The following is a 13,460-nucleotide window of genomic DNA, read 5'->3' as shown; positions in this document are numbered from 1 at the left end:
AAAAAAATTTGATCAAAAAGAGGAAGATCGATATTAGCACCAAAAACTGTGATGGGTTTGGGCGGTGGTAGAGAAAGAATGACGATAAGGCGGTGAGGTGTGAAGAAGGGAAGGTGCGATAATAAGTACAAGAGGTTTGAGGGAACGTAGGGTTTGAGAACGTTAAAATTGATGTAAGTTTTTTTTTTTACGTTAATTGTTTTAGTCAGTTATAGTTAAATTTTTGGATTGATAATATGTAGCATATAAGTAACCAATTTCTAAAAGTTGGATAACTTATTGATGAAAAGAAAAAGTGTAGGGATTTTAATAATTAAAAATTTGTTTGGATTATTTTGAAACTTTTCCTTGAACCTTTCTACCTCTCCAAATATACTATTTGCATAAATCTTGTTGACAGAAAGAACACACACCTATGGTGAATTTCAGTTTTAGATATCAAGGTTTCAGGGTTTTACATAAAAGAAAACTATTAAAAGATTACTTGTGAATGATTCAAGAGCAACAGATACTGAAATCATTAAGTAGTCGAATACCATGCATGTAATGTAACACCCTCTCTCTCTCTCTCTCTCTCTCTCTCTCTCTCTATATATATATATATATATATATATATATATATATTCAGAATTTATCATATAAATGTGTCTCTAATTTACATGGTCTTTGGGAGGGACTAACTACTTTACATCACAGAGTCCAGTGCCATCATCGCAGAATCCATCGCGGTCTAGAAGCTTCTGTGGTGGAGCACTTAACAATGGGGAAGATGGACTGCCGTATGCATTCCGTCTACTGTTTCCGCACCCTAAGCTTGTTCTCGTACTAACTCCTGTTGTGGGATTTGTTCCACTTGCATACTTGCAAAGTGCCTACATCATTAACACTTTTTAAGTCTTGTCAAACATAATCAACACACCATTCGTATTTGCCTTCTTCTATTGCTACTTTTACTTCTTTTCAACATATTTGTCTTTTGGTATTTGCCTTCTATTATTGCAATCTAAAATTCCTATATAAGATTGGTTATTATATATATATATATATATATATATATATATATATATATATATAGTCAACCCCTTCATAGCTTAGGCTGCATTCGGTAATAGAACAAAACAGGACGTGAAAGAACTCTCTGTCCCACGTTTCGTATAGCATGCGACAACAGTGCTACTTCTTTAAGAGAGAGACTAGTTTCCACCAAGTGGGAAATTCAGCTCTTAGTTCACTGGGAAAACACCACTTCCAACAACGATACATGGGAAGAATTGCAACAATTTCCACCTTGAGGACAAGATGATTTTCCCAGGGGATGGCCATGATACAGTACGAAGAAGATATAATTAACCAATTTCAAAAGATGAAGAGCCAAAGTGATCAATTGTAGGGGGTAATCTGCTTATCACTTTTGATAAAACCGTACTTTATATGATTGTGTGCAACCATGAGGTACCCCTGATGATTTGATGAACACACAATTGAATTAATATGGAATTGGAACAGAAATTGAACTGTTACGGTAGATTTCCAGGTACTTCGAGACTGCCTGATGAACACACAATTGAATTAATGGCACGGACTCACTTGATTTGTTGGTTTAGTTTTAAGACTTCCACTGTTTAGATTTGGAATGAATGTAATTATTTGGATGATTTAGATTTTAATTCAATATCGAGATTGAATGTTTAGAAGTCATCCGTTGAGCATGCTTTGTAGCTGTATTTCCCATACGCCCTTCTGGGGATTTAGGGAGCGTGTTACACGAGTCTACAATGGAACACGGCACCATCACTTGCATAGTGGATACAATATTACGTTTGTTCCCTATAAAGATTATTCTAATTTGTATACCTTGAGCCTAATGCAAGTGTAGAGTATGCAGGCGCCCAGGTATATATTTGTCCACTCTGCATTATGCATTTCATATATTATTAGGATTACCTGTGAACTCCTAGACTTTCTAGGAAGTTCATCTTGATGGCTTTAGACGTTTTGGCGTATAAGACTTGAGATTGAGACTTTTGATATCAAGACCATGCCCACATCTTATGTGGACTGGTTCTTCTTTATTGCTTTCTCAGTCTTTTACTATATTTAATATGCAAGGGTTTTCTATGATCATTGGAAATGCACCTGTTTTTGAGTAAGGTCCAAAACAGCATCACTAAAGTCAGCGCCATCAATAACCGCACGCCCAAGATCACTGCGGGTGAGAACTGTTCTCACGAGGATGGCATTTGTGAGATTAGCTTCATTTAAGACCTGGTGCACGAAACCAAAAATGGAAGGTTATTCTTGAGTATCTTCATTGAACATATCTTCCGAAACCAATTTTTTTATTTTAGATAAAATGAGAGTTAAACATAGCAATAGCTAGGGTAGCAGCTTATGTATTATACATTGCTGGCTATAGCTAAATATCGAACAAATGCAGTTGCATGCTGCCAAAATTTGAGCTGGCTTACCATGCGATCCATCAATGTATCACTCAGATCTGCCCCTGTTGAGAAACAAGATCAAGTTTTGATTAGAAATAGTGCGACTAAACTGTTTTTTGTCTAATATGATTGCAAATTATGAGAAGACTTGTAGTTGAAATAGGTAGATTTGCATGGAAAAAAATGCTTTTACTCTTATATGGGTCTGTTCCATTGGAGTTGTCGCTTTGATTATGTGTGCCTGACTCTGTCTTGTCTCAAACCAGCATTGAGTTCTGCAAATGTAGGGTTCATTCATGGTGGCCATTTAACCTTCCATTTTGTGGTCCTATTTATATGGTGTGAGAAGTAAGATGTGATTTTCGGACCCATTTGTTTGGCATGAAGAGAAAATGAAAATGGGTCCCACAAAAATGGAGGAAAGCAGTATAAAGGGATGGAACAAGTGTTGAATGGATTCCAGCTTCATTGCTGGTTTTATATCACGATGGATCGACTCCTTGGGTAAATTTGTACAGGCGAAGCCTTGCTCCTACTTTGGAGTTCTCATTTGCTTATAGCTTTTAGGAAGGTAATCATCTGGCTGATGATCTCACCAGCTGGGAAGTTTATCTGGATTATTCCAAGTAAGTTAGGCCTACAGGCTACAGTCATTTATATCCAAGGTTCAACCCCCAACTGAGTTTTTTCACCTCGCAGGAGGGTTGAGTGTGTCCCTATAATTGACGACTGGACGGGCAGTAGTTGGGATTGGTTCTACTTCCTTCTAGAAATTAAGATGAATATGGTATTTCACTTTCACATTATATCTTCTTGTAGCTAAAGAGTAGTTATAATCTACTGTTGTGTTGGTATTTGTAAAGATGGCATGTAATGAGATAATAGTAATTGGTTTTTAATTGGGTTTAAAAACCAGGTACATCCTCATCTGAAAAGTATATATGTTTTAACTTTCTCCCTCTAAAATATCCAACTTGACTCCGTTTTATTCTTATGTTTCAGTAACTGAACGGGTGATAAACCTGCATTTGCTCATGCCATGACTCAAACTCAATGGCTTCATATACTATTTATGATTATTGTGGGGTGGAGGGCACCAATGCTTATTTTTTTGGTACAACCAAGTGGAAATGGAAACCAAGAAAGTTTTCTGCAAAGCGCTACTTCCCAATAACATTTGATCAGGTCACTCTGCACGCCAATTTATCAGAGGTCTAACCTCTGGTCTTGGTTGAACCTAAAAACACATCAGGTAAGCATATTGATCATGATATTGTCAGGGGTAGAGCGAAACCAAGAACTATATATGCACTGACTTTCCAAGAGCATTTCATCAAGTCCATATATTAGAAGTCCTACATCCATTCTCAGTTCTTGGTTATCCGAACGCCAACGAAGAGGACCGGTTCGATCATGGCGTATCTTGACTGCAACCAAGGTACACAATCCGTCACTGACTACACCATGGAGTTCCTACGGTTATCCGAACGAAATGAAATCGGAGAATCAGAAGGTCAAAGGGTTGCTCGTTATAAGGAATATCAACAAATCATAACCGAATCACAAAAAATATTGCATTATCAATTCCTAATTCTCAGCCGCATGTATATTTAGAATGTGTATATTTGTAATGATGGTAATCCTTTCATTTAGCTATAACGTACCATAGAATTAGCCTCTTCCCTTTCACTGTATTGTATATATTAATCTTGTATTTCCCACTTTGTAATTATTGGAAATTATAAAATATACAATCATTACATGGTATCAAAGCTCTCCAACTCCTCTGAGTTTTTCCGATCAAAACCACCCTTGCTGCCCTTTTTATTTGTCCAAACAACAGACACATCATGTCTTCCTCCACCATTATTGAACTTTCAACCCACACCCATTTTCCAATCAAACTAACTACAACCAACTTTCCCTCATGGCGCAAACACGTCCTAGCCATGCTCATGGGTCTTGAACTCGAACAGTTTGTTGACGGTCGAACCGAACCACCACCAAAAATACTTGAAGGAAAACCGAATCCCGCCTATCGTCTTTGGTTTCGCCAAGACCAAATTCTTCTCAGGGCACTTCTTGGAAGTTGCTCGGATACGATTCAACCAATCGTCTCATCTGCTGAGATCTCTAACCAGCTTTTCACACGCCTCACCGAGAGCTATGCCGGTGTCTCACGGTCCCGGATTATCTCCCTTCGATCAAAACTTGCTACGAATAGCAAAGGCACCAAACCTGTAGCAGAATACCTCAACGAGATGAAAGCTATAGCCGATGAATTAGCCTTGGCTCACAAGCCGATTGATGATGATGATCTCATCGTTCACATCCTCACCCACCTGGGTGACGATTACAAAGAAATCTCTGCCGCCTTGAAGATTCGAGACACATTGATCACTTTCTCTGATTTCTATGAGAAACTTGTAGATCATGAGAGATCGCTACAAGCTTCTACACCAGCAACCCTCGTTGCTACCGTCAACAGCACCCAACGTCAAGGAGCCAGGCCCTTTTCACGACCTTCATCTACAGCCGGAAACTCAAATCGGCCCAACTCATTTGGGCCAAGGAACACCCCATCTCAACAACACACAAATGAATAATTATCGAACTAATCGAAATAACTCTTTTTGTCACTTCTGTAACATTCCAGGTCATGATACAAAAGATTGTCGGAAGCTTCAACGGTTTCTACAAGATTATAATGTTGCTGTGAACTCGTCCGGATCGGGGCCGCATCACAACCCCACAGTGAACTCTTCTGTGTCAAGTTCCACGCTACCACATCACCCTTAATGTTTGATACTGGAGCGTCTCATCATGCTACACATGACCGGTCTTATTTACACCACCTCTCAGACTATGGCGGGCCCGATGAGATTGTACTCGGGAATGGTAAAACTCTCTCTATTTCTCACACCGGCCACACCTCCATTCTCACCTCTACTCACAAACTATCCTTAAACGATGTTTTACTTGTTTCTCATTTACGTAATCATCTCGTTTCAGTCGCTAAGCTTTGCAAAACTAATAACGTATCTGTTGAATTCTTCCCTTTTCATTTTTTTGTTAAAGATCTTCGCACGGGGGCGCATCTCATGCGGGGAGTGAACATTAATGACGTTTATTATGCTTCTACTTTTCCTCATCAACTCAACTCAAACATCAAGACATCCGGATCGCTTCTTTCTTGGCACCACAAGTTTGGGCATCCCTCTATTCAAGTTCTAAAACTTTTGCTCAATAACTTAGGACTTGGTTCTAATAAAATGTCTAATGCTTTTTTTCACTGTAATGCTTGTTCTCTAAATAAAAGTCACAAACAACCATTTGGTGACAATTCATTTAAGGTCTCAAAACCACTTGAGCTTATTTACTCGGATGTTTGGGGTCTGGTTCAAACCTCTAATGATGGGTATGCATACTACGTCATTTTTGTCGACTTTTATTCTAAATACACATGGCTTTACCTCATTAAACGGAAATCAGATGTTGCAATCTTATTCCCACAATTCAAATCTCTAGTTGAAAAATTCTTTAACACACCGCTTGTCTCCCTCTTTTCTGACAATTGAGGCGAATACATTGGCTTGATTGCCTACCTTCAAAAGCACGGGATTTCCCATTTTACCACTCCCCCACACACTCCGGAACAAAATGGTGTCGCCGAACGACGCCACCGACATATTGTTGAAACCGGCTTATCCTTACTTCACCATGCAAACTTGCCACTAAACTTTTGGTCTCACGCTTTTCAAATCGCCGTCTACCTCATCAACCGACTACCCACAAAAATTCTAAACTTCAAGACACCTTATGAAATGCTATACAAACTTCAACCAACGTACACAAAACTAAAACCATTTGGTTGTCTATGTTTCCCGTGGTTGCGACCCTATGCTTCATCCAAGCTCCATCCACGTTCCACCAAGTGTATTTTTCTCGGTTACTCCTCCAAATCGGCTTATAAATGCTATGATCCCACCTCACACCGCCTTTATCACTCCCGTCATGTTAAATTCATTGACCATATCTTTCCATTCACCACACAAGGCACTCCTATGAATTCTCTTTCTACACCTGAAATATTTATACCTACTATAAAAAAAAAAATCAAAACCTCATACTCTATCCACTCCTATCCCATCACCTTCGCCTACCCATGCACACGTAAACCATCCCATGCAACCAACCTCCCCCTCCCCTCCCCTCCCCTCCCTATTCACAATAATACTACTCCACCCACTACCGAACCTTTGGAACCATCTACTCCCATCCCTTCCTCAACCTCAGATGCTTTCCCCAACATCACCCCTCAACCCGATACCGCAGAAGCATCTCCTCAACCCGATATCACATCTTCTACCATCCACTCCCAAACGGCCACACCCGATACCAACATTTCACCCCAGTCTCCTACTTTCCAACCACCTCCACCTACTCGCCCTCAATGTGACCGTAAACCCAATCCCAAATACTACAACTCTAATACCGTAAACACCACCACTCTCCACCCGCTTCCACCCAACCTTGAACCCACCTCTCACATTCAAGCCTCTAAAGATCCGCAATAGCGCAATGCAATGGATGCGGAATTTAATGCCCTTATTCAAAATCAAACATAGGAGCTTGTACCCGCGACATCCCACACACCCATTGGTTGTAAATGGGTTTTCCGGATCAAACGTAATTGTGACGGTTCCATTGTCAAATACAAAGCTCGTCTTGTGGCGAAGGGCTTCCTCCAACAACATGGGAAGGACTACTTCGATACGTTCAGTCCCGTCACCAAACCCATCACCATTCACACTATTCTCTCCATTTGCACTATCTAAAAATTGGTCGTTACGACAGCTACATGTAAACAATGCCTTCCTTCATGGCACTCTTCATGAGGATGTCTTCATGACTCAACCACCAGGTTATATAGACTCTCAATATCCACATCATATCTGCAAGCTCAAAAAGTCTCTATACGGCTTAAAACAAGCTCCACGCGCTTGGTACACTGAGCTCACTCAATTCCTCCTTCACTTTGGATTTCGCAAATCTTTAGCGGATGCTTCTCTTTTTATCTACCAACATCGAACCGTCATTTGTTACTTCATGGTTTATGTAGATGATATCGTACTTACGGGAAATGATTCCCGTTTCCTCGATCACTTCATTCAAGCTTTGAGCCAAAAATTCTCTCTCAAAGATCTTGGCATGCTTCATCAGTTTCTTGGTGTTGAGGTTATTCCTACACCTACGGATCTTTTCTTGTCACAACATCGTTATATTCAAGATATCCTCCAACAGTTTCACATGGATGGCGCAAAGGATGTCATGACGCCTCTCAGTGCCACTGAACCCTTATCGCACACTAACTCATCTCCATCGGTGGACGCCACTCCATTCCGAAAACTGGTTGGGTCACTTCAATACCTAGCATTCACTTGACCGGACATTTCGTATGCCATTAACAAGCTGTCTCAATTCATGYACAGTCYGCRCCAAACACACTGGCAAGCTCTTAAACGAGTTCTTCGGTACCTCAAAGGCACTATCCATCATGGCCTCTTCCTAAATCGCCATTCCAATCTCACTCTCTCGGCCTTTTCTGACTCTGACTGGGGGGTGTAAATGATGCCGGTCGGTCAACCACTGCATATGTTCTTTATCTTGGTACAAACATCATTTCATGGAAGTCCACTCGCCAAAAATCAGTTTCTCGCTCATCTACGGAAGCGGAATACAAGGCCCTAGCTAATGCTTCCGCTGAACTCGTATGGACAAAGAACTTACTACATGAACTTGGTCTCACTACAAGTCAACCGCCGACTTTGTTTTGCGATAATACGGGAGCAACCTACCTTTGTGCCAATCCTGTGTATCATTCCCGCATGAAGCACATTGCTCTTGACTATCACTTTGTTTGGGAACAAGTCTCCGCTGGCAAATTAAGGGTCCTCCACATCAGCTCACAAGATCAACTTGCGGGACATGCTTACCAAACCGTTGGCTCGAGCACCGTTTCTTCGAAATCGATCCAAGATCGGAGTATCCGACGGATCCTCCATCTTTCGGGGGCGTATAAGGAATATCAACAAATCATAACCGAATCACAAAGAATATTGCATTATCAATTCCTAATTCTCAGCCGCATGTATATTTAGAATGTGTATATTTGTAATGATGGTAATCCTTTCATTTAGCTATAACATACCATAGAATTAGCCTCTTTTCTTTCACTATATTGTGTATATTAATCTTGTATTTCCCACTTTGTAATTATTGGAAATTATAAAATATACAATCATTACACTCGTTACATCAGCAGTTTAAAGTCAACAATCCAAGATAAAATTGGACTACAGTCCGTATGGACCGTCGCGGAAGCTTCAAGCTTGGAACTAAAAGCGGAGTTAATTGAAAAATCTGAAGTACGATATCAAGGAGCTACCGAAGTCCAAACTCCTGCCATTGATAATGGAAAAAGAGTTACAAACCCACGAGACACCGATCCACCCCCTCGAGCCAACAAAGACAGTTCTAGTCGAGGACCACAAGGGAATATGGCTCCTCTAAGAACCCCCAATCCGTACACCAAACCAATGGGCCTCAAGTGTTATCGATGCGGACAAGTGGACAACCGGGTCATAGATCCAATGAATGTACTAACTGAAGAACAGTTGGATTAGTAGACAACGAAGAAAACAGGGAGGATGGAGACTATGATGGTGACGAGTTTGCTGAGGAGGACTTTTAAGAGAAGATCAACATCGTACTCCAACGAGTACTCCTCTCATCCAAAGAAGAAGGACAAAGAAATAACCCTTTTCGATCTCATTGCTCCATCCATAAAAAGGTATGTAATCTCATAATTGATAACGGAAGTTGCGTAAACATTGTGTCTAGAAAGCTAGTCGATCATCTCGACCTACCTACTCAACCCCATGAGGCTCCTTATTCTCTTGGGTGGGTCAAGAAAGACCCGCAAGTTAGAGTCACAAAACTTGTCGGGTACCCATATCGATCGGAAAATATTACCAAGAGGAAGTTCTATGTGATGTCCTTGACATGGATGCGTGTCACATCCTATTGGGCCGACCTTGGCAATTCAATAACGATTTTACTTATAAGGGACGGGATAATGTTATGTTATTCCGTTGGGGCGACCAAAAGATTGGGATGGCATCGGTGAGCAATTTTGAAAAGATTCTCGACAAGAAAACTGACAATCTTCTTATCATGGCTACTAACGAGCAAGAGATAAAAGACATGAAGAAAGTTGAAGTCGTTCGGCCTACCATTATCGAAGGACTAATGAGTGCAGAAAAAGTCGAGGTCAAGATTCCAAAAGAAGTACACGAGACTCCAGAACAAATCAAGACAATTCCCAGTAAGTTTCATGTAACTTTTTATCCTTTCGAGTTTGACAGAGTCTCACTTGTGTGGAAGCAATCACGACACCATCCTTCGGAACTTGACGATTTCTCAATCTTCCTGAAATCTAAAGACCGATTTATAGATCATGTTTCAAAGAAAGAAATTTCTTTAAATGAATTGGTATCGCATCAAGGTTCGAGAGAATCGAGTGAAGATGATTTTCAAGTTAACCCGAGGGCGAGTTCTTTTCAGGTGAGGGTGACTGATACAGAGAGGTTTTGGCAGTTCACGAGGCTTTTCTTCAATCTTTGAAGAAGAAAGAAACGAATTTGAAAGAGGCCCAAAATACTACATCGAGAACTCGTTAATAGTGGCCTACGCAATCTCTCCCGGTACTTGGGTCGCATACCTGGTCGCAAGTGAGTTCTTAACAGTCCTGAACAAATTGCATTTATTTATTTATTTAATTATTTTGTTTCTTAATTAATTTAGGATTAATATTAAAAGTATTAGTTATTTGTTTTCTAAATTAGATTAGGATTATTATTTAGTTATCTTTTTTATTATTTAAATAGTTTCCTAGTTAATTAAGAATTAGGATTAATTTAGTTTCCATGGTTNAGGATTATTATTTAGTTATCTTTTTTATTATTTAAATAGTTTCCTAGTTAATTAAGAATTAGGATTAATTTAGTTTCCATGGTTATCTTAATTAGTTTAGCTATAAATAAGATTCATTGTTTTTATTGTTATACACATTATTATCAATACAATTTCTTCTCCTTTGTGAGTTTTAAAAGTTTTTCTCTTAGTTTATCGAGTTTTACGAATTGTAATTTTCAACCCAAAAGGGTTTAGAAGTTTGTAGATCCTTCAGCAAATCTACGCTGCTTCAGAATCACATGAATAGAATATGACAAGACCAAGCCTAGGATTCATGTAATTCAAGAAGAAAGTGTCATATGTTCTAAGGAACAGTCAAAGGTTCTGGATAATATAGAAGTATTTGATCTCCTTAAAAGTCATATAAAGTCAAAATAGTGGTGTTTCCAAATTGCCTAAACAACGGAAAGTGTCTTTGGTTCATGAACTTCCAAAGGGCATCGCTGGTGGTAGTTATAAAGATAATGCCAGCCAAGTTGAATCTGATAAAGGTTCTATTAATAGAGGAATGTTTGACTTACCATACAAAAAGCATTGATGTAGTTGGCACTGCCTACATTTCCCAGGAATTCAGTGATGATGATTTGAAGGATGACTTGGATCCTTCTGAAATGGACTCTCTGGTTGGTGGAAATTCTATTAGTAGATAAATGCTCGGTTCAGATTATGACACAAGACATATGGCACTAGAACATGAAGACACTGATTCTGTTGATGTGATTAATGCCGACACATTGGCACATTATATTGAAAGAGGAGTTTCAACTAAGATGCTTCCCTCCAGGATGTGGGAGAAATGCCATACCTCTAATTGAGGAAGAATTAAAGAACGATTTCACAGAATTGGAGAACCATTGGTTAACTTGTAAGATATGTGGGGATGATGATGAAGAAGAAAGCTATGAGGATGAGCCAATAAGCAATATCAAAAAAGTGCTAACAGAAGCCGGCAATAAAAGGCTTAAGGTAGTCATGTTGAGCCCTTACACGGAATTGATATATCCATGGAGAAAGTGTAGAATGATACCAAATAGCAGGGTCAAATGAAGATTACTTTCAATTGCTGATTTAGAGAAGTATAAGACTGATGTTGAACCTTCTGCCACAGAAAGTGGGTCCCATGAAAGTTCTATTTATAAAGTACCCAATGTACACACTGATCCTTGTGAAGAGTTTCATTCTTGAAGAACAAGAGTTTCAGCTGTTAGATGTTCTCCTCCAGGATGTGGAACCGGTGCAGCACCTTTGAGTCAAGAAGACTTGAAGGTAGCCATAAAACGGAATCTAGAAAGCATATTTTTTGATTTGCAAGTCATGTGGCACAGAGAAAGCATACTTCTGATTTCTGAGGATGTTCAAATTAGTGGGGTATTAGAAGAGTAAGAACTGAAGATGAACATAAACATGCTGGTTGTGTAAACTTTTGCCGCTGCACCAAATTGTTATTGGAGAATCGGTAGAAAGGCCAAGTCCCAGCAAGAGTAAAGGCAATATCTTCATTTGTTGCAATGGTTGATGATAGAACTTGGTTTTAGGTTACATTTTCCTCAAGAAAGGGATAACCTAGTACACATATCGAGGGATGGAGTTCTTTTACCTGTGAAATTTGCTTTGTACGCTACTGCTTTCTCAAGATATGCACCATTGAATGTTGAGCCACTGAAATCTGATTCTCTCATATCAGCAGATGTGAAATTTGCTCTCCTGTATCACACATTTTCTTAAAGTAAGCATGAAAGAAGACTGAATGGATGTTAAAGCAGTTATTTGCCAAATTGGCTTGTTCTATGCTCAATAAAAGGTCCATAATCATTTCAATATCGATCAATCATACAAGTAGTTCATGATGGGCTCTCAAATCACATTATATCTACTTTTTCTATGTATAATCTACTCATGATGGAACGTGAATTGCATCCTGTTCTTTTCTTGGTCAAAGTGCATGTATTGCAGGATAGGCTTTAATTTTACATCATTACAGAGTTTGCAAATTTTATATCTATTAAATCAACAAATTTCTCTTGTTGAACAAAATTCAATAATTTACCTGAAATTCTCGTTCACATGAATTGCCTTCCTGCGAAGAAAATTGCAAAAATTTCAATAGAACTTGAGCTGAAGCCACCACTATACAACAAAATCTTTTCAAAAGATTATGCGTTTTTACGTGCTTACCCTCTTATGCTAATAAGTTTCTAAAATCTACCTGAGGTCAGCAGAACCGAATTGAGCAGCTGATCCGATGCCGAATTCACCTCGAATATCTGCCTCGAACTTATTAAGATCAGCTAAGGCAGACAGATCAGAGCTAAACGTAATCACGGCAGCTGCCAATGCAGTTGAAACCAGAGCTTTCCATCTCTTCGGTTCTGCATCTGAAACATCCGATGATACTTTATGCAACTCAAACATGTTTTGAAAGAATAAAAATCCGGAAGAAGAAGAATACCTTTGGTAGAAGTCGCATTTTGTGGATTGAATCGACAGATTAGGGATTTGGAGGGAGGATTTGGGTTGAAGGCACCGTGAGAAGGTGAAAATTTTAGGGATTTGATTGGTAGTGATGAAAGTGAACTGAGAGCCATATCCGCTGTGTGTGACAGAGGGTGAGAGGTAGAGACAGAGTTAGAGGTGGAGGTGAAACAAAAATGGATTACAAGAGCGTGAGAAGCACGTCGAGTAGTCGGCGTATCTTAGAGAAATTTTATAATAATAATTCACTTTTTATCCATTTTATAAATTTGTTTTTTTTTTTTTTAACTTTATATAAAAAATATTTTTTTTTACCGTAAAGTTTATTTTTAGAAAAAAAAAATTACGTAAAAATAAAGGAGTTTATGCAAGAAAGAGGACTCCATGTAGAAAATATATTTTCTAAGTAAACTTTTATGCTAAAGTCCCATTTTTTTTATACCTAAACTCATTTTTTAACTTTTTTTTCCTTTTAAAAATAAACTTTACGTATAAGATTTTTTTCAGTGT

At 39.0% G+C, this 13,460-nt stretch overlaps 1 protein-coding gene across 2 annotated transcripts; it reads right to left on the bottom strand.

Annotated features, from left to right (window-relative positions):
• Positions 1–483: 483 nt before the first annotated feature.
• Positions 484–13,080, bottom strand: LOC112522157 (thylakoid lumenal protein TL20.3, chloroplastic). 2 transcript variants are annotated; one of them, XM_025131239.1, is made up of 7 exons: positions 12,928–13,080; positions 12,685–12,847; positions 12,526–12,555; positions 12,076–12,182; positions 2,469–2,503; positions 2,137–2,265; positions 484–872 (listed from the first exon to the last, which is right to left on the bottom strand). In XM_025131239.1, exons 1-7 carry the CDS (start codon positions 13,061–13,063, stop codon positions 681–683), a joined length of 792 nt encoding a protein of 263 aa, XP_024987007.1. In that variant the 5' UTR covers positions 13,064–13,080; the 3' UTR covers positions 484–680. The 2 variants fall into 2 exon arrangements, with proteins under 2 accessions (XP_024987007.1, XP_024987006.1); XM_025131238.1 differs by having other exon boundaries at positions 12,685–12,853; positions 12,928–13,075.
• Between the last annotated feature and the right edge of the window lie 380 nt (positions 13,081–13,460).

This window comes from Cynara cardunculus (genome assembly GCF_001531365.2).
Source record: "Cynara cardunculus var. scolymus isolate 2C chromosome LG 11, CcrdV1, whole genome shotgun sequence".
In the NCBI taxonomy this organism is placed as follows: Eukaryota; Viridiplantae; Streptophyta; class Magnoliopsida; order Asterales; family Asteraceae; genus Cynara; species Cynara cardunculus.
The sequence above is the reverse complement of the archived record's forward strand: the minus strand, read 5'-3'. Positions and strand labels throughout refer to the sequence as shown.

What these genes read in the sequence shown, in the direction of transcription:
- LOC112522157 (XM_025131238.1), bottom strand. Translation starts at nt 13,063, where the DNA reads ATGGCTCTCAGTTCACTTTCATCACTACCAATCAAATCCCTAAAATTT. An exon ending in GTACAAAGCAAATTTCACAG is followed by an intron (nt 2,504 to 12,075) that starts GTAAAAGAACTC and finishes GTTTCTCAACAG; the next exon opens with GGGCAGATCTGAGTGATACA. An exon ending in ATACATTGATGGATCGCATG is followed by an intron (nt 2,266 to 2,468) that starts GTAAGCCAGCTC and finishes TTCGTGCACCAG; the next exon opens with GTCTTAAATGAAGCTAATCT.